This window comes from Pezoporus occidentalis, unplaced genomic scaffold (genome assembly GCF_034315485.1).
Source record: "Pezoporus occidentalis ecotype Australia unplaced genomic scaffold, CSIRO_AGI_Poc_V1 ctg236, whole genome shotgun sequence".
Lineage (NCBI taxonomy): Eukaryota > Metazoa > Chordata > Aves > Psittaciformes > Psittacidae > Pezoporus > Pezoporus occidentalis.
Genome location: NW_026914244.1, coordinates 1,383,511 through 1,404,657, shown reverse-complemented (window position 1 = coordinate 1,404,657; position 21,147 = coordinate 1,383,511). Strand labels below are relative to the sequence as shown.

Genomic DNA, 21,147 nt, shown 5'->3' with positions numbered 1-21,147 from the left:
AGGCAATGCTGGGCAAGGCAAGGCAAAAAAAGGAAAGGAAATGAACGGAAAGGGGAAACAAATGAAAAGAAAAAAGGAGGAAGGAAAGTAGAAATGAAGGAAAAGGGGAGGGAGGAAAGGAACTAAGACACGAAGATACAATGTGTGCGAGAGGGAGATGCAGAGAAAGCAAACGAGAAGGAGAAACTGCCCCGAGTAGGAGCCCTGGTCACACTACTCACCAAGACTCCGGGCTCAGGGGACTTCAGGGGCACATCCAGCCAATGCCCGGAGCTGTTTGCACGGACATGTGCGGGGCTGATGCCTCTAGATGGCAGGAGAGGGGTTCTGATCCCACGGAGCATCCTTCCTCTTCTGCTCTGGTGTCCAAAGCAGCAGCGAGCAGAGCCGGAGCAGCGCTCCCATCCGATGGAGAGGCACAAACCCAGGCCGGGCTGGGCTGCAGAGCTGGGCAGGAAGCAAGAGCATGCTCCTGCCATGGGAATGTGCTGCACGCTTCAGTGGCAGGTTCCATCGTTCTGAGCAAAGGATGGGGTCAGCAGTGCCTCTGAGCAGCACGTTCCCAGCGCTCCTGCTCGTGCCAACAAGCTCACGCCAGGGCTGTTGTGCGCTGTGCTCCAGGGAACGTGGCTTTTGGCAGCCGGCTCCAGAGGTTTCACCCCCCCGCTGGGGTCTCTCGGGGCCTGCACAGCACATTAAGTGTCCCTGCCACGGGGCAGGGAATCTGCTCCAGCCCTGCTCCAGTCGGTCTTTGCAGGAAAACCAAGAGGGGAGGGTCTAGGACGTGTTCCCCTTCGCAATACCTCCACAGAAGTTTTGTCCTCAGGGACCAGAGCAACCCAAGGGAGGCTTCAGAAACTTTTGCTTTCCCTCAGCCAAGGCCATCCTACCCTGCCCTTCAAAGCTGGGAGGGGAGATGGAGGGAGCTGCGTCTGCAGAAAAGGCACTGTGTTTGGAGAGGAAGCTTTACTGGTGAAGAGTGAGACAACACAGTGTAACTCGGGATGTGTGATGGCAAAGATCAGCTCTGTGAGAGCAGAGAGAAGCACAGCAGGCTCAAGTCAGATGCAGAGGCTGAGATGGGGACCTGCTCTGGCACAGCTCACCAGACATCCCCCAGACACAGCTTAAAGCAAGTCCAAGGATCACTGGATCAGATGGTCTTGGCAAGTCAGAGACGCTCATTCCTCTCTTCTCTTTGCCAACAGCAAAGATTTCATCGTAACTCCACTGAACGCACGTCTGTGCCCATGACCAATAAAAGGCTGAAATAAGGAAATTAACATAAGCAGCTGTACGGGCCACTTTATGATGTAGAAATCAGGAGCATCGCACTTCTATTTGTGTGTGCATTTGGTTCTCCAGCTCCAGCATGAGGAGGAAGCCTCCTGCTGCCACCCGGATCCTGGCCATGATCAGGAGGTGCTGAGCAGCTCTGCACAACTGTTACAAGGCACGAAGCCAACCAGGGGTGAGCATCAACCAGCATGTGGCAGGGATCTGTGTTCACCCACCCATTTCCCTGCCTCTTACCCTGTGGGAAGCTCTCCATTCTTTCCCCACTGCATTAAATCATGGAACTACAGACTGGTTTGCGTTGGAAGGGACCTTAAAGCTCATCCAGGTCCAACCCCAACATGGGCAGAAACACCTTTCACTAGAGTAGGTTGGATGATGCTCTGAGCACCATCCAACGTTTCCTCAACGAGTGCCAAGGATGGGGCAGCCACAGCTTTGTTTACTTCTTTCCTTTTCCCTTCCTTTTCTCCTTTCTTTCTACCTTCCATTTCTCCAGTCTCCCTCCCTCCCTTCCTTCTCCCTCCATCCCTTCCTTTCTCCCTCCATCCCTTCCTTTCTCCCTCCATCCTTTCCTTTCTCCCTCCCACCCTTCCTTTCTCTCTCTGTTTCTTCCTTCCTCCATCCAATTCTTCCTTTCTGCCTCCCTCCCTCCCTCCATCCCTCCCTCCCTCCATCCTTCCCAGTTCCTTTCCTTTCCTTTCCTTTCCTTTCCTTTCCTTTCCTTTCCTTTCCTTTCCTTTCCTTTCCTTTCCTTTCCTTTCCTTTCCTTTCCTTTCCTTTCCTTTCCTTTCCTTTCCTTTCCTTTCCTTTCCTTTCCTTTCCTTTCCTTTCCTTTCCTTTCCTTTCCTTTTTCCTTTCCTTTCCTTTCCTTTCCTTTCCTTTCCTTTCCTTTCCTTTCCTTTCCTTCCCTTCCCTTCCCTTCCCTTTCCTTTCCCGTTGCCATTCCCTTTTCCTTTTCCTTACCCTTTTCCCTTTCCTTCCCTTCCCTTCCCTTCCCTTCCCTTCCCTTCCCTTCCCTTCCCTTCCCTTCCCTTCCCTTCCCTTCCCTTTCCCTTCCCTTCCCTTCCCTTCCCTTCCCTTCCCTTCCCTTCCCTTCCCTTCCCTTCCCTTCCCTTCCCTTCCCTTCCCTTCTTTCTTCCCCTCTTCCTTTCTTCATTCCTGGCTTACTTAATGGCTTTCTCTCTTACTTTCTTGCTTTTCTTTCTCTTTTGCTTTTATTCTTTCTATTGCTCTTTTACTCTTTTTTTTTCTCCCTCAAACTCCAATTTGCGATGTTTCTCCTCTACACCACAAATCCCCCCAGCACTCACCAGGGGTCCTCCTTGGCTTCCCCGTCTTTGCAGTCCCTTCGGCAGAGCCCTGCCTGCTTGGGACAAGACACACGGCCAGAGCTCGCCCGGGGCCTCTCTCTCACACCTTCCCCAGCCAAACAGCTCCCCCAAAGCACCACAACACTCGGCTGCTCAGCCAAAGCACACACAGTTTATTTGCTGGGGTCAAGGCCATAAGGGTCTCTTCTGCTGACAGACAGGGTAGGCCACAACATGACCACATGCCAACTCTATAATGTGTGGAGTTTATTAAACAAGCACACTAAGGTCAATAAGCACGCTAATGCAATCACACTAATGTGAATTAGGTAAATATCTCTCACTATATACAGTGAATAAGTACAATAAAGCAAATCAGAGATATACATATCTAAGTAAAGTACCAAAGAAAGTTAGCAACACATAAATCATATTCGTATAGAGACAGCAGAGATTAAGAAAAAATACATCACCAGTTACCACTGAATCATCATCCAGTCCCACACTTCCAGATGGGAAGCCCCCTTGCAGCTGATGCCAGGACTCTCAGGTCACTGGGACAATTCCTATGCTGTGCGTGCACCTGTAGGTGAGGCTTCTCCCACGGCCACAAGAGGGTCCTGCTTTTATACCCATATCAAAACAACCGGCTTTATGCCAGATCGCGGATTGTGTCCTCATGGGACCATGCAGTTTCTCATGATCTCACCATGGTCCACGCTGAGAGCGTTGGCCAGGCACCCCCGTGTGTCCAAGTATGAAGGTCATAGAACAGCTGCACCCCTCTGCTTCCTGTCTCTTTCTGACAAACAGTCACGATGAACATAAACGTATGTACTCAACCGAACACACTGTGGCAAACAGCATCCTTTGTTATGTCCCTCAGTCCTGAGAGGGAGTCAACTCTCAGCTATGCTCCCATTCATGACAGGGTGATTGCAACGGGGAGCAGAGCTCAGGCTTCCCCCTCCCCAGCAGAGCCTCGGGCAGTGCTCTCCATGGGGATGCCCTCAGGCACGGGGCTCTCCTCCTTGCTCCTCCCTTTCTCTTCAAACACTCTGCGCAGGGCGACTTGGATGGAGCCTTGGAAGCGGCGCTGCCGACAGCTCCCCACCAGGAAGTAAATGACTGGGTTGATGCTGCTGTTCAGCAGAGCCAGCACCAGAGTCACCCTTTCATGAAACAGAAAACCATTATATAAAAGTCTAAGGAAAGCATTTACGCTGAAAGGCATCCCCAAGGCAAAGAAGAAGATGATGTTGAGCACAACAGCAACATAGAGTTTCCCCAGGCGCCGTCTCTGTGAGCCACATCGGAGCCTCATGACCATGGACACGTTGGAAATCAACATCGTTAATGACAAAATCACGGAATAGACAATGCCCACACTTGCAAAGAGCATGTTATGTCTTTGACCAAGGAGAGAGGAAATATAAATGGACAAACTGAAAGTCCCGACGCCGGCCCAGAGCACCCCACTCACGACGCCTGACAAGTGCTTTGGGCGGTGGCAGCGATACCAGATTGGGAAGATGACAGAGACGCAGCGCTCCGTGCTGACGGCTGTCAGGAGACCCAGGCTGCTGAGGACTAACAAGTGGCACAGGAAAGGAACTGCACCTATGTACTTAGTGAAGAAAGGAAGAAAAGAATCCAAGCCATAACAAATTATTGTCAAGTTGAAAAGCCCCAATATGAGCAGAAAATACAAGAGGAGCAGAGAGCAGTCAGCAACAGCTAAATTTAGGATGTAGACAGTGAAAGGATTCCTCTTCATCTGGAAGCCCAGAAACCACAAGACTATCCCATTCCCCACCATTCCAAACACACAGATCCCCAGACAGGCAAAATAAAAGGCCATATATCCAGCAGGAAAAAAGAAACATGGATTCTGAACATTTCCCACATTGCTCCAATTGCCATCATGTGTGTAATTCAGAGGGAGGTCTGTTCTGTTGGTCTCCTCCATAGCAAATGACCCTGCTCTGGGCGACCTCCTTCTCCCTCCGCCACCACCTCCTAGGAGACACAAGCAATGAGAAGGCAATGAGGGCCATCGGCGTTCCCCGCTCTCCCCATCTCTCCCCACAGCCCCCGCCAGCCCCAGGCTGCTCCAGGAAGGACCCGTCCCCCGGCGTGCCCAGCACAGGCTCCCAGCCCTGCAGGCCTGGCCCTGCCCAGGAGCCATCTCCCACCTGCCCGTGCCCGCTCTCCTACCTCCTGCTGCTCCTGCCAACAGCGCTGCTGCACGAGCTCCAGCACAGGGGCCTCCAGCCTCGGCAGCACAAAGCCTCTGGGGATGCTTCCGTGGCCACCCCGCTCTGCTCTGCCGTCTTCCTCGTGCCTGGGGAGCAGAGCTTTGCCCACACATCACGGCCCGTGCTCAGCAGACACCCCTCACAATCTGCCCACATCGCTCACAGCTTCCCCTCACATGGCCCAAGGGGGGAGATCTTGTCAGCAGGAGCTGGGCACGTCACCCCCTTCCTCTCCTGCCCCCCTGGCTTTTCACCGGGAGGGGCTGATCTGTTATGATCCCATGAGAAAGGATCTCAGATTCCATAAAGCATCCACTGAAAGATCATTTTCTACATCCTGAACTCACAGGAAGGTGGGCATGGGTCAGATAATCTTGTGTCCCTTCAGCAAGGGGTATGGTGGGGAAGAGATTTGGCAGGGCAAGGGCAAGGCAGAAAGATGAGAGTGAGCGAGATGAGCCAGGGAGCAGCAACAATGGGGATGAACGAGCAGAAACCCCTCAGAAGTCACTGGCACTCTCATGGCCTCAACACTGCTTCTTCTTCCCATCCTCCCTGACGTGCGGAACCACCCCTGCTCATGCCCATCCCTCCCTCTGCTCCCCCAGGCCTGATCCTGAACATCGGATCCCAAGGGAATCCCTTCAGCAGAAGCAGACAATGAGGCTGAGCATGTCCTTGCGTCAACTTGCCATGAGAAATCACCATTCCTCAGATAGAGAACATCACGAGGGCTTTGCGCACTGCCTCTAATCAAAACCCTGATGTGCTTGTGTCTCCTATGAGATTACACTTTGTGAGCTACGTAGTGCTGCAAATGTGCTTTTATCTCCAAGGGGTTCCTGTCACACAATCTCATCCCTTAGCCTCACAGAGAACGGCATTTTCATGGCTTATTTTTTCTCCATCTTTCATGTGTTTTCCAGCTTTTAAAGACCATTTTCTGGGAGTTACAGCCTGTGCTTGTCATCCCCAGGGCTGGAGACCTCCAAGGTTATCCCTTGATTTCATGTGGTGAACGCACGGTAATGAACAAGGTCCACAGTCTAGGCAGAGCTCCCGCCTGGAGCTGCGGGACTTAGGGCTTAGAGGTAGACTTGAACCAGGGCTAGGGCACAGGCTGAAGGTCCACCCCTGAGAGGGGACGGAGACAGGGCTTCAGGCAGGTACAAGTCCTGCGTAGCCCACTCAAAGCCTGGTTGTGTAGGCCTGGAGCAAGGGGCAGGGGATGAATCAGTGGGTCAGAGCAAAGAAGGCCTGCTGTAGCCTTCAGGGCCCTGGAAGAGAATCAGAGTGCTGCACATGGACAGTTCAGTGCTGTTCAGTCATGCTTCATGAGATGAGGTCCCTTTATCCCCGCTCCCTACGGTTTTGGGAATATAACATGTCAGCTCCTGGTTGTCCTACAATGACAGCATGCGCTTTTATTTCTTCACCTCCGCTGTGAAAAGCATTTCCCTTTACTGATTTCCTCTATGGTTTTGCAGAATCGTATGTCCCCCAAGTATTATGTTCCATGCTTTGACACATTAAAGCAAAGCCTTTATGTCCTGGTGATGTCTCCCAGAAGAAAGATGGAAGACGTCTTCAAGCACCAGTTTCTGTCATTAGAGACAACAAGCGGAGCCCTCGTGCTGCTGCGTGTCTGCAGCTCATTGATCTGCCAGCGCTGATGGCCCCTGGCTCGTCTTTCCCACTCTCACGTTTCTGCCATGCGCCATCCCTGGGAACGGTTTATGTACGTTCATTCCTGAGTTAAAATCCCACCTTTCCCCATGTTAGCTCCTCCAGGAGTGAGTGATCCACAGAACACCCAGCCTGAGCAGTCCCAGGCCTGTGCCGCACTCTGCATCTGCCTTGGCCATGGAGAGACCTTCTTGGCTGATGGCAAGGGAGGAGCCTGCAGGCAGCTCACCCTGCGTGTGCTTGCCTATATCTGAGACTGCTGCCACAGCTCTCACGTGAGCATCCTTTTTGCTTGGCAGTAGAAAGAGCTGACTTCTTCTTTCTGGAACCCCCGTAACAGCTCAAACACCCAGAATGGGATAACGTTCCATGGACAGGATCTTCCCGCTTGGTGGTGTAAGATCCTGGGTTACCAATACCCGAAAGCTCATAAGTTTACCTTACCCATGCCCTCACTTCTTGAGAGTTCAGGATGTAGAAAATGTTCTTTCAGTGGATGCTTTATGGAATCTGAGATCCTTTCTCATGGGATCATAACAGATCAGCCCCTCCCGGTGATAAGCCGGCTGCAGGAGAGGAAGGGGGTGACGTGCCCAGCTCCTGCTGACAAGATCTCCCCCCTTGGGCCATGTGAGGGGAAGCTGTGAGCGATGTGGGCAGATTGTGAGGGGTGTCTGCTGAGCACGGGCCGTGATGTGTGGGCAAAGCTCTGCTCCCCAGGCACGAGGAAGACGGCCGAGCAGAGCGGGGTGGCCACGGAAGCATCCCCAGAGGCTTTGTGCTGCCGAGGCTGGAGGCCCCTGTGCTGGAGCTCGTGCAGCAGCGCTGTTGGCAGGAGCAGCAGGAGGTAGGAGAGCGGGCACGGGCAGGTGGGAGATGGCTCCTGGGCAGGGCCAGGCCTGCAGGGCTGGGAGCCTGTGCTGGGCACGCCGGGGGACGGGTCCTTCCTGGAGCAGCCTGGGGCTGGCGGGGGCTGTGGGGAGAGATGGGGAGAGCGGGGAACGCCGATGGCCCTCATTGCCTTCTCATTGCTTGTGTCTCCTAGGAGGTGGTGGCTGAGGGAGAAGGAGGCTGCCCAGAGCAGGGTCATTTGCTATGGAGGAGACCAACAGAACAGACCTCCCTCTGAATTACACTCATGATGGGAATTGGAGCAATGCGGGAAATTATGAATGTTTATATGCATCGGGCAGATTTATGACCTTGTTAGGTTTCCTCATGGTGATCTGTGTGTTTGGAATGGTGGGGAATGGGATAGTCTTGTGGTTTCTGGGCTTTCGGTTGAGGCAGAATCCTTTCACTGTCTACATCCTAAATTTAGCTGTTGCTGACTGCTCTCTGCTCCTCTTGTATTTTCTGCTCATATTGGGGTATTTCAACTTGACAATAATTTGTTATGGTTTGGGTTCTTTTCTTCCTTTCTACAATGGTTTCTTAGATGCAGTTGAATTACTGAGCCACTTGTTAGTCCTCAGCAGCCTGGGTCTCCTGACAGCCATCAGCACGGAGCGCTCCGTCTCTGTCATCTTCCCAATCTGGTATCGCTGCCACCGCCCAAAGCACTTGTCAGGCATCGTGAGTGGGGTGCTCTGGGCCGGCGTTGCGTTTTTCATTTTGTCATATTATGTTTGCTCTCTCCTTGGTCAAAGACATTACACACTGCTTGCAAGTGTGGGCATTGTCTATTCCGTGATTTTGTCATTAACGATGTTGATTTCCAACGTGTCCATGGTCACGGGGCTCCGATGTGGCTCACAGAGACGGCGCCTGGGGAAACTCTATGTTGCTGTTGTGCTCAACATCATCTTCTTCTTTGCCTTAGGGATGCCTTTCAGCATAAATTCTTTCTTTAATCTTTTATATTATGGTTTTCTATTTCCTGAAAGGGTGACTCTGGTGCTGGCTCTGCTGAACAGCAGCATCAACCCAGTCATTTACTTCCTGGTGGGGAGCTGCCGGCAGCGCCGCTTCCAAGGCTCCATCCAAGTCGCCCTGCGCAGAGTGTTTGAAGAGAGAGAAAGGAGCAAGGAGGAGAGCCCCGTGCCTGAGGGCATCCCCATGCAGAGCACTCCCCGAGGCTCTGCTGGGGAGGGGGAGGCCTGAGCTCTGCTCCCCGTTGCAATCACCCTGTCATGAATGGGAGCATAGCTGAGAGTTGACTCCCTCTCAGGACTGAGGGACATAACAAAGGATGCTGTTTGCCACAGTGTGTTCGGTTGAGTACATACGTTTATGTTCATAGTGACTGTTTGTCAGAAAGAGACAGGAAGCAGAGGGGTGCAGCTGTTCTATGACCTTCATACTTGGACACACGGGGGTGCCTGGCCAACGCTCTCAGCGTGGACCACGGTGAGATCATGAGAAACTGCATGGTTCCATGAGGACACAATCCGCGATCTGGCATAAAGCCGGTTGTTTTGATATGGGTATAAAAGCAGGACCCTCTTGTGGCCGTGGGAGAAGCCTCACCTACAGGTGCACGCACAGCATAGGAATTGTCCCAGTGACCTGAGAGTCCTGGCATCAGCTGCAAGGGGGCTTCCCATCTGGAAGTGTGGGACTGGGTGATGATTCAGTGGTAACTGGTGATGAATTTCTTCTTAATCTCTGCTGTCTCTATGCAGTCATGCTTTGATGCATTGCAATGTTTCTTCGGTACTTCAGTTACATATCTATACCTCTGATTTGCTTTATTGTACTTATTCACTGTATATAGTGAGAGATATTTACCTAATTCACATTAGTGTGATTGCATTAGTGCGCTTATTGGCTTTAATGAGCTTGTTAAATAAACTCCGCATATTATACAGCTAGCGTGTGTCATATTCTGTCTGTGAGCAGAGCAGACCCTTATGGCCTTGACCCCATGTGTGTACTTTGGCTGAGCAGCCGAGTGTTGTGGTGCTTTGGGGGAACTCTTTGCCTGAAGAAGCTGTGAGAGAGATGCCCTCGTGGATTTCTGGCCATGGATGAGAAACCTGCTGTAGTGGAAGTTGTCTCTGCTCATGGCAGGTTATTGGAACTGGATGAGCTTTAAGGTCCCTTCTAGTCCAAATCGTTCTGTGATTTTATGATTTTATGCATTCCATCTCCTATCTGTTCTTACCCTTCCCCTCCACTTTACCTTATGTCATACAGAGCCATCTATGTTCACTCCTTGTTCATGGCCATGATCCCTGTTGAGCTGTGAGCTATCGTTGGGTACCTTTGTCATTTTTTCTGTTTGCGCTGATTTGCACCCTTCCATTTCTCTTTTCTTCATCATCTTTGAAAGGATGAGGTTTCCAGCCTCATGCACATGGTTAATGGTGCACTTGCTCCCTCATGCAGGCTACTGGAATTGGCAACTTCATGTCTTATTTCAAAGCTGTGAAGTCAACAGTGCTAGAAATTCAACTGAAACAGCAGTAAGGTTATTTGGCATTTTGCATCAGTAATTCCCCTCTTTGGTCCAGTATTGAGCCCAGCTACAGCAGAGCTTATTGCCTAATGTGTGGAACAGTGAGTTTTAACCATGAACATAGATATGAGCCCATGGAATCACATAATCATGCAACAGTCAGGGTCAGATCTCCTGATTTGGTTTTGCTCCTGATTTTTTTTCCATCTTCCCCTCCTTGTTAACACCTAAACCATACCCAGAGCAGTCTCAGCTGGGAGAGATCTGTATTCTCATCATGACCTTCCTGCCTGATATTCTCTTCAAGGCGTGTATCAAACGCATTACGTTTTTATCTGGTCACCACCTGTTGCACCCAGAGGTTTTTCTTACAGCCAATAGCAGCATTTTTGTTTAATCTACTACCCTATAAAGAATATCACAAGAATTCCAAGGAGTTTGTTTTGCTATAGAGACCCCCTGAACAGTAAAACAAAGATTGAAGGTAGGAGATAGCGCCTGCAGAGATCGGTGGAGGAGTCACCTCACTGAATAGTGACATCAGGTTGAGTTCAGAGGAGCTGTTCTCAGAATATGCTTAACCTGAAATTTGCCAAGTTTAATTATTTTGATATAATGAATAATCACCTCTCCCTGCCATGACTGCTTCACTTTTGTCCTTAGCTCATCTGCTTGTCCAAGGTACGCTTTCTCTTTGGAAACCATCAAGTTTTCTGCCTTGTTTTCCAAACCTTCTAAATTCCTGTCCAGTTCAATGCCAGGGGAGATGTAGTGGCACTTTACTAACCTGAATAGAAAAAGTAAAATGATAGTACCTGTACTTTAAAGTTTGGGGTAATTCTAACATCTTAAATAGCATTCGCATTTTGATTCTAGCCTCAGATGACATCTGTTCTCTTAGGGAAAAAACAAAGTAGGTGGCGTATTGAGGATTAAATATGACATAACAGAGGCCATGCAGATTGTCCAAGAGCCCATGCAACAGCCTGGGCCTAGCTCTCTCCTTGGCTCAATTCCTTGATGCAGGGATGTGTCACACTGTTTGAGATGTACTCAAAGCATCCCCTGCTGCCTGAGCTGGGTGTGAAGAAGGGAGAAAGGCCCCTTTGCTGCTATGTGAGTGATTTTTGAATGTGCATGAAAGGAGTAAAAATGAGGATAAATGAATTCTGCCATAAAGGTATATTCAGAAATGAGGACGTCCTTGACCAGAACTAATAATCCTGCCTGCGTTCTCCAACACCTTGTGCCTCCCCTCTGTGATTCCAGAAAAGAAATGCTCTGGATTTCTTCTGGCCAGGGCTTCATGGGACACCCACAGGGATTTGAAGCAGATGCCATGAGAGAGCGTCTGAAAACTCTAATCTGCACCAGGTAACACCTTTTGATGTCAGGCCTCACTGAGACTCCTTTACTGTGCAGGACTGTGTGGTGCGTGCCTTCCTCAGCTGCTTCTGAAGCTCTTCTGCACCACCATCAGCCCCAGAAGCTCATCCCTTCTTTCATTTCCCTGCAAATATCTGGCAGATGCCAGCCATAAGAACACTAGTCTTTCATCATGGACAATTGAGGGTGTCTATGATGGTGTTTCTATGCAGGCATCACCTTTTAAAGGTCCAAGGTTGGAAGTAAAGTGTTCACATTGATGTGATGTGTAAAATGTGTTCACATCAACTGCTGCACACTGGGTATGTTTAAGGACAAACTCAGGAGGGAAAGGGTTATATGTTTATAACACTTTAAATGGTTTTATCAGTTGATGGCTTCTTCTGAGCACAAGAATATTTTTAAATGCAAATTGTTTTCCCTTTAAAAAAAAAGGGGTTTATTATTTTTTACAATAACAGAAAAGATTCAGTTCCTCCAGTGATAAAATCATTACAGACATTCAAAACGAAACATTTAGAACATGTTTTCTGATAAAGGGATACTCTCTTCCCCTCAGCAGTAGAAGTTAGAAGGAAAATAAACCACCTTACAAAAAATAATTGATGACACAGCCCTAATCTGAATCAACTGTATGTACACTGCAGAAGAGCAGAACATTAAAGAATACTGGAAATGGAACTCAAATTTCAGCTTTCAGGAACTGTAAACAGGAAGCAAAAAGCAACAAGATAAAGATAATAGACAACAGAAGAATGCATCTTCCCTTTAGGAAAGTATTCACAAATGAAGGTATGAAATGGAAATCTGGAGGGTTTCTCAAAGAAAATGACCTGTGTTGCGTTTTCCTATATAGTCTGGTTAAAAGTGCTAATGTTAGGTAGTCTGATAGTACCACATTTCAAATAATCAGATATTTCATCTCAAGGGTCTAGAGAATAATTTGTTGCAAATTGTGGTATTCATTAACCTTTTTTCTGTTTCTTATTTTTTTCCTCTACCCTTCATTTTAATTCTGTCAGTAAAGGGGATGTTAGAAGCCATGGGTTCTTATCAGTCCTTAAAGGGAGGAATAACAACCCAATGCGTGCTGTAGTTAGTTAGATGAAGATACTCCTTCTTGGGCTGGAGGAAGGTAAAGTAATATGCAACTCCAGTCCTGTATTTCTTTGAAACACAAGGAAAGCGAGAATGCAACTCAGTGTATAAAGTTTTAAGGCAAGTTGGTAGGGGCTGGGGCCCTTTCGTACTGCATCACAACTCCATGGTATATGGAAACTTCCCTTGCTAATAGAAGAAAGGAACTTCCAGGGCATGAATCATTTCACTGTTTGAAATGAGCATGAGAGAGCAAAGAATTGTGCACCCTATGAGCTGCAGAAAATGACATGTGTGGCTGAGATACAGGTATTTAACATGAAGTGAGATAGATAGAGTCCTTCTAGGAATTTCATGGCTTATTTCAACAGGAGGAGGAGAGGTTCCTATCTCATTTTCAGAGACCTGAGTAAAAAGTGACTGAAATTTGTGAGTTTGATATTGTTGTACTCTGAAAGACAGAGATTTATTGAGTAAACTGCAAATTCTGAGTGGGATTCCTTTGATGTAATGCAGACACCAAGGTATTCTACCTTACCAAGCTGAAATCCTTTAATGGGCACTGAAGAGAAATAGATACTTTCAATGTAGTCCTAACAGAGGTCAGGTAAACTCTGTGGTCCAGATGTTTGTTTTCTCTGACCATTGATGGAGCTTAAAATAATTAGCTAAAGGCTGGAGATCCACAATGAAGATACTGGAGGTCATGTGAGATAAACCTACCCCAGTATCTCAGAGATCTTCAGTTCTTTAAACTATCAGCCCTCAGCTCCAGACCAGTGCTGCTGTTACGCACAGGATGGGTTTAGGAAGACATAGTGATTGTGTCATGGGTTTCCCGCTCATCTTTGTCATCTGCTGAATCTTCAAAGGCCCTCTGGAATGCCAGCCTGAGGGTAAACTTGATTCTCCGATCCCTGTAGCTTCCCACCAGGAAGTAAATGACAGGGTTGAGGGTGCTGTTCACACAGGACAGCACGAAACCGATCTCTGGGGAGTAGAGAAATTTGTAGCCCAAGAAGTCAAAGAGGATCAGGATACTCAAAGGCACAGCAAAAATGAGGAAGAAGAGAACGGTGAGCATGATGACGGTGAAAAGCCTGCCCGTTCGGAGGTGTTGGGAGCTGCACTTGACTCTAAGGAAGAGGATAAGGCTGAAGAGCAGCATGAGGGGTGTGCAGAATATGAAGTCCAAGGCTCCAATGGTGATGAGCAGGATCTGGCAGGTCCCAGCAGAGCGGTGCACGGAGCACAAAACATACCCAAGAGTGTTCAGCAGCAGGGAGATACCCCAGAGCAGGCCAGAGATGATGGCAGACAAGTGCTTTGGGCGGTGACTTCTGCACCAGATGGGACAAAGCACAGAGAGGGACCTCTCAATACTGATGGCGGTCAGGAGGTACAAGCCAGTCCCATACATGAAAAGATCCAGGAAGAGGAATATCCCAAACTGCACCCCCACGTTGAACTGCATCAGGTACTGAACCGTCTCTATGGCAATGCAGAGGAGGTACCCAAAGTCGGCAGCAGCCAGGTTCAGGATGTAGACTGTGAAGTGGTTTCTCCTGATACGGAAACCAAGGTACCATAGCACCATGCCATTACCCACCATGCCACAGGCAGCACTGATGAGGCAGAAGCTCTCCATGAACTTGAGGACAGCATAGGATGGCTCTGTCTTTCCCACAGCCACACTCTGATTAGTCCCAAGAACCTGGCTGCTTGCAGTTGGAAGGAAGATTGACGTGGTTGAAGTACTCATCATGAGGGATTTCAGACAGACCTGTAAGCAGAAAGGAGAGAGGTAACTGGTGTGACTTTCCCTCATGGTGACCTGATGGTGTTTCTGGATTTGGTTCATCTCTTTGTCGCCAGAGCTTGATTTAGGGAGGGATTGCTGTATTTGGACTTGGAACACAGAGCTCTAATGCACTGTTCAAAGCATTGACCCCAAATTCTATATGACATGTAGGAAAAGTTAAACTACACTGTTTGTCCCTTCTTAAAACTCAGTTCCTGAGGGCCCTTTTTGCAGTCGGTACTGGGAAACAAATAGCTTAAAAAACCAATTACAGCTGAGATGAATCATGTCGGAAAAGTACCTATTGTGTGAATAAGAGCAAATCCAGTGTTAACAACGAGATAGCTGTCTTTCCTTCCTGTCGCTAAGATTAGGTGACAAATCTTGTTAAAAGGGTGTGAAAATTGTAGGCAATCAGCATACAAGTTTAATCAGCATGAAATCTGATTGAGTTTTGTCCATGCCCAGAAAACATGTTAGGGAGTACTCAAAATAGCTTGTAGGTTTTTATGTCAATGATTGATTTCTAGTTGAATGAGTGTAGTTTAATGTGGTTGGTTTGTTCTCTTGAGCCCTATGTACAGAAAATAAGTAATTCAATCTGAGGAGTCAGCCCTTAATAACTTAATTTTCAGAAGGAAGCTTTAAGAACTGCATGTGGGATAAAATGCCCCTCATTGGGGTCAGGTCATTGGAATTATGGCTCAATTATTTCACCTCATTCCGTGGGGTGGTTCACCCTGCTTCTTCCTGTATGATACTGGGATATGAAAGAGAATCTTGAATAAACAGGTTGAAAGATAGATTTCACACCTTTTTTTTCTCTGAGGTCAAGCACTGTGGTTGTTTTCCACCCTCCTCATCAGCTATTAGCTTTGACATGGGAAGGGAAAGAAGTATCATGAGCGACAGCAGGAGATAGTTAAAAAGAAGAGAGGAACAAGACAAAATGGGGAGAGCTGGGAAGATGTGACTCATTGAACAGTCCAACCAGCACGGACAGGCTGTTCTGTTTCCGTAAAATGCTGTGGTATAGATGGAGACAGACTCCCATAAGCACGCAAAATATGACAGATTGAATCAAAGAAGTGGTAAATGCCCCATCCCTGGCAGTGTTCAAGGCCAGGTTGGACACAGGGGCTTGGAGCAACCTGCTCTAGTGGAAGGTGCCCCTGCCCATGGCAGTGGATTGGAACTGGATGGGCTTTAAGGTCCCTTCCAACCCAAACCAATCTGTGACTCAGATGATTAAATTCAATGAATTTAATACATACTGAAAGGGACTATGGAAAACAAACAACACCGTCTCCTTCAGCATGGACAGTCTGCTGTAGTACGGTTTCATGACAGGAACATCCCTGAGTTCAAACTCATCTCTTTCCTTATCTGGGGAGAGCAGTGTACTTGCTGACCAACACCTCTGCAAGGCTACCTCTTCCCTGCACATCTGCAGCAAGCAAATTGGAAAGATACATTCTTCTGACTTTGTTTGCTTCCTCGCTACCTGCTTTTGGGGTGGCAGCAGATCAGCAGAACTTGATGCTGTGAGAAGAAACGAAGACCCAGTGTTTAAGTGGTTTCCTGGCCTCCAGAAGCTCTAGTGCAGCTCTATCTCTGCCACAAGCTATTGGTGTAACCCAAAACAAAGTCACAATTGGTTTGAAGAGGAAATGAACATTTGAGTGTCACTTAAGCTCTGTCTAAGCCCACTCCAGCTTTCTGATGTGGTCCCCATTTGAGGAATGAAGCTATTCTGCTTCCCTTGTGCAGTCATCTCCAGAAAGCTGTTATACCTGTCCTCCAGTAGGATATCTCTCCACTGGGCATTCAGGGAATGACAAATCTAACTGGCTAACTTAAGCTCATTGAGTGTATTTCCTAATGTTAAAAGAAATGGTTCTGTGCCATCGAGCACACCTACATAAAGACTGACACTAGTGGACACCCTCATTTTTTCTTGTCTCTAAGACAGATTCAAGACATTGAGCCTGCTTCCTTGATGAAACTAATGAGTGAAAGTTAGCATCAAACAGCAGCAGACTGAGTCTAAGTGGTCCTTCTCTCTCTTAATATGAAACATCCTTCCTGTGGTTTGCTTGCTGAGTACCATGTTCTTGTAGCAGATGTCAGGCTGAACAACCATAACACCACAAAGACATTTTAGGCAATGGACAGAAAGTTTTGTTGTTGTATTTTCTTAGCCAATTTTAAGTCACCATCTAAGACCAAACCTGCTAATCTAGGTTTCTGAATAATGACATCTAGTACAGAGGTGTATTTAGAGCAATTCAATAGCACTTGTTCATGGAGAAAGGTCTCCAGAATGAAGCTCTGGTTACCTTCAAAATGATTAAGACTATTTCTTACCTACAGCAAATTTGTAACCAGAAGAAAATGTTTGATCACCTTTCCTCCTTGTCTTTCATTCCTTCCTTCCTTACCCTCACCATCACTCCAAAAGCACAACAGAAAGCACCAGACAGAGTGCAATGGCAAAGATGCCATCTAGGAATTTCTCACCTTTTTGTGGGTTCCTTGGAATCTCAGTGACTGATCTGCAGCAGCTGTCTGGTGTGGATCCTCTGGGTGAAATTTTCACTGGAATTCTGTCACTTCTGGTCCAGATAAAGTCCTTGTGTCACACAAGTGCTGGGAGAGTTAGAAACTATTTAAAAAGCCACAGTCTTTACAACGCGACATCTGACAGCCAGCCAATCATTCTGTTGGGGAAATATCTAGTTTGGGGTGTGTGGTCACTTAGATATGAGCAACTTCCCTCTTTGTACAGAGCCTGTCAGTGTCATGGCTCTGGAAATGTGTTTTCTTTTTACTACTTCTCCCTTCTTCAGCTAGTCTCACAATGCAAAGTAAGCAAGAATGGTCTGTACAAAATTATACCTTGCCTCAGCACAACTTCTCATTCCCCAAGGACCTATTGGCCCTGCTGAACAGGCCTTAACACACCCAAACAGTGTCCTTATCTAACCCACAGCCTCTCCCAGTGCAAGTTATCACTCTACTTAGTCCCTATTGCTTCACACAACCCTTCCTGGAGCAGGGTCCACACAAACTCATGCTTCATCACCACCTCCTATCTCTATCAAAACAACCCCTTGCCAGCATTCACCACTCATCCACACAACCTCACTCATCTTCTCACCATACACAGACCCTCCATGTGATGAGCCTCCACTATCCTGGTGTCAGATCCACGTGCCAAATGAAATGAGTGAAAACAGAGACATTTCTCCTTTCCTGGCAGTATGCACATCCTTATAGGAACTGTTTTGCAACAGGAGATATCGGCAGCTATTGATTTGGGCTTGTGCATTAAGTCACATCTGCTAGTCTGTTTGGCTAGGGAAACAAAAGGAGAGGAATAGGATGCCAGCCAAATTGCTGCCACATGTGTCTGTGGGTAGAAAAACTGGCAGATCTGGCCCGAAAGAGCTTTGCAGGCCAGATACCTGATGGTTCATCTTTAGCTTCTTTCATTTCATCTCCCAGTCTGTACTGATAGTGGAGATTGCACCTTGGCCTTGCTGAACTCCATGAGGTTCTCTTGAGCCCACTCTTCAAGCCTGTCCAGGTCTCTCTGGATCCCATCCCTTCCCTCAAACATATCAGCTGCACCACTTGGCTTGGCGTCATCTGCAGACTTGCTGATGGTGCACTTGATCCCACTGTTTATATCAATGATGAAGATATTAAATAGTATTGGTCTCAGTTCAGACCCTTGATGGGCACCACTCATTGCTGGTTTCCACTTGGAATTTGAGCCATTGATTGCAGCTGTTTGGATGTGGCCTTTGTCTGCCCTAAGTTATTATATTCAAAATCTAGATGTCTACTTCAGACCTAATCTTATCCTAAGACTGGGTCTGAGGTAGATCAGGGGAATCAATTCCTGGAGAGATCTATTTCTTTCCATAGGAAAGCCTGGAGTGACAAAGACTCAACTTATCTGCCTTCCATACACATAAAACAGGCAACTTCCTCCCTTGGTTTCCCCATTTCTAAAAGAAGGATTTTTTCTTTCCTGATTCTGTAATTTGCTAACCTTTGCTAAAACGTGCAAGTTCTTGCAAGAGGCTTTATTCAATGGAAGACCAGTGGTGAAATTTCATGCAAAGTAGGACTTTAAGGGTTATCACGAAGTAACCCAGGCCATCTTCTGTCTCTGTGAAAATTTAACTTAAGAATACTGAGAACAGTGTGCTTAACCTGCCCTTAAAAAGACAACTGTGATGGCTAACTCTTTACCACCATCACCCCAGCATGGTGCCTCCCTCTTTACTACTTGAAATATCTCTGATTTTCTGTTCTTAGATGAAGATTTGTGTTTTCCTTTTGGAATACACAAAGATTTAAAAGCATTGGTTTATTACTCACAAAGCTGTGGCTGCCCCATCCCTGGCAGTGTTCGAGGCCAGGTTGGACGGGGCTTGGAGCAAGCTGCTCTAGTGGAAGGTGCTCCTGCCCGCTGCAGGGGGTTGGAGCTGGATGAGCTTTAATGTCCCTTCCAGCCAAAACCACACCATGATTCTATGCTATCAAGCCATAGCAGTGGATCTAACAGATCTCTACACTTAGGAAAACCATAAAGCATGGCTTAATGAAGGTCTCTGGAAAGGGCTGACTGGACCAAGTCACATCCCATGCTTACGTGGTTTAGCTATTCAGTTAATCCATTGACTGCCTTTTCTTCTGGAGAAATCCTGAAGTGCCTTGATAATATCATTATCACAGACTGATGGCTACTTCTTTGATATTTCTTTGAATTAATCTCTCCTCCTTTCCCCTTCCTTTCATGCCTTCAATTCATTAAGCCTCCTTGCCTCTCTCCTCCAGCCCCAAGAGCCCCTGAGGTGAGAGATTTCCTTGGAGAGGGTTAAAGAGTGCTACTTAAAGCGTTGTCTTCTCAGCCTTCCTTCTGCTGCCAGGTTGTGAAGGCATCATTCAGCGCTCAGAAATCAGGCCACACAACCCAGACAGTCCATCAGAGCAGCTCTCCCATGGGCAGAGAACACTAAGATACACTTGTACAAGAAAACAAGAACCTAAATTAGATGGAATTACACAGCAAAAGGCTCTTCCTGAGCAAGTGTTGGGAGCTTTTCAGAAGCCATTCCGTGATCTTTAAAGACACTTTGCTCTAACACATTCCTTCTGGGGAAGACAGATGTTGATGAGATAAAATCATACAGCCCTTACACAAAAAGTTTGATCTACGGCCACAGATGAGGTAAGTTTTCCAGATCTCTGGTTCCTTTCTTCTTGTGTCCTTTCTTTTTTTCCCAATTTCCTTTTCTTTTGTTTCACTTCTTCTTGAACAAATTTGAAAATACAAAAAGGAATTTGCACTAAAGTTATCACCTGTTTGTGGCTTTCTTTGGTTGGAGTCAGGTACAGAACTGGTTCTGTAGTCCCAGGCTGGGTTACTCTGTCATTTTGTTCCCTATTAACCCTCTGAGATTTTATGGAAGAATGCTGGCAATTTCTCCTCCTTTTTGAAATGCTAGTAGTCCTCTTGGTATTTCTTTTATTTTGTAATTGATTGCATTATATCATATACCTCTAGTCTGCCCCTGAAAAAATACTATTAGATGTAAGACATAGAATCATAGAATCATAGAATAGTTAGGGTTGAAAAGGACCTTAAGATCATCCAGTTCCAACCACCTTGCCATGGGCAGGGACACCTCACACTGAACCATGTCACCCAAGGCTCTGTCCAACCTGGCCTTGAACACTGCCAGGGATGGAGCATTCACAACTTCCAGTCATTGCAGTCATCCTCTTAGAGTCAGCAGAAAGAAATTGGCACCTCCATCACATCTTTTAGAAGATGCCTTAGGCTGGTCATGAACTGCCCCACAAAGGCAGAAAACAGAGTGAATGTGTCTGGCTTGGATGCAGGTGACTACATGACATAAGGAAATATACTGTAAAATATATTGTAACGTATTTCGCAGCCTTCCAATACATGAAGGGGTTACAAGTAATCTGGAGAGGGGCTTTGGACAAGGGCCTGTAGGGACAGGCCAAGGGGAATGGCTTTAACCTGCCCGAGGGGAGACTGAGATGAGCTCTTAGGCAGAAGCTCTTCCCTGGGAGGGTGCTGAGGCGCTGGCACAGGGTGCCCAGAGAAGCTGTGGCTGCCCCATCCCTGGCAGTGCTCAAGGCCAGGTTGGACACAGGGGCTTGGAGCAAGCTGCTCCAGTGGAAGGGGTTGGGGTTGGAGCTGGATGAGCTTGAAGGTTCCTTCCAACCCAAACCAGTCTGGGATTCTATGATTCTGCATTGTAAAATGCAATTTGGTAGTGGTGACAGAGGCCTTACCATAACGCATGCACGGTAAAGGTGTCTGTTGTGAGTGGGTGGTATCTTTATAATCCTTTCAAAAGTATGCACTTTCTTTCACTGGGCAATTTCCCACCTGCCATTATTCAGGAATATACTTTTCCTTGATCATCTGTCTCCTGCTCACTCCTTTATGAACCACAGATTGCCTGAATGTGACACTGAAACTGGTGGGGTTTGCTTCCCATCCTGCTCTGGCCAGACAGATTCCTGCTGTTTCTCTTCCACTGGCTATTGCACAGCCATAAATACATACCCATTTTGTCCTTTTGTTTTCTATGGAAAACTGTGTTAGTGCTAAGTGAAAAGAGGAGGGATGGAGGTAGAAACCAGTATCACATTCTTATTGCTTGGAGATACACCAGAAAAGGAATTATCCATGTAAATTTTACCTTCCCTTCTTGAATATCTTTTACTTTGTTAGCACATATGCAAGCACAGGAAAAGTCCCTAACTTTCCCAACTTCCTCTCTAGGCTTCACTTTGTGGGTTTGAGAGCAATTCTGTTTTTTTCAGTGTTTCCTGTGGATGCTTGATCAGTATTTG

The 21,147-nt window shown here is 47.4% G+C and overlaps 3 protein-coding genes across 4 annotated transcripts; 1 reads left to right on the top strand and 2 right to left on the bottom strand.

Annotated features, from left to right (window-relative positions):
- Window positions 1-3,087: 3,087 nt before the first annotated feature.
- LOC134165328 (mas-related G-protein coupled receptor member X1-like) lies at window positions 3,088-4,488 on the bottom strand. Its single transcript, XM_062621983.1, has one exon. The coding sequence runs from the start codon at window positions 4,468-4,470 to the stop codon at window positions 3,565-3,567; it is 906 nt and encodes a 301-aa protein (XP_062477967.1). The 5' UTR covers window positions 4,471-4,488; the 3' UTR covers window positions 3,088-3,564.
- A 3,283-nt stretch (window positions 4,489-7,771) lies between these two features.
- LOC134165324 (mas-related G-protein coupled receptor member X1-like) lies at window positions 7,772-8,656 on the top strand. Its single transcript, XM_062621979.1, has one exon. It carries the CDS (start codon window positions 7,772-7,774, stop codon window positions 8,654-8,656), a length of 885 nt encoding a protein of 294 aa, XP_062477963.1.
- Window positions 8,657-11,674: 3,018 nt separating this feature from the next.
- On the bottom strand, window positions 11,675-16,964 carry LOC134165322 (proto-oncogene Mas-like). Of its 2 annotated transcripts, XM_062621977.1 has the most exons (3): window positions 16,759-16,964; window positions 13,161-14,220; window positions 11,675-13,112 (listed from the first exon to the last, which is right to left on the bottom strand). In XM_062621977.1, exon 2 carries the CDS (start codon window positions 14,200-14,202, stop codon window positions 13,243-13,245), a length of 960 nt encoding a protein of 319 aa, XP_062477961.1. In that variant the 5' UTR covers window positions 14,203-14,220; window positions 16,759-16,964; the 3' UTR covers window positions 11,675-13,112; window positions 13,161-13,242. The 2 variants fall into 2 exon arrangements, with proteins under 2 accessions (XP_062477961.1, XP_062477960.1); XM_062621976.1 differs by lacking the exon at window positions 16,759-16,964 and having other exon boundaries at window positions 13,161-14,529.
- Between the last annotated feature and the right edge of the window lie 4,183 nt (window positions 16,965-21,147).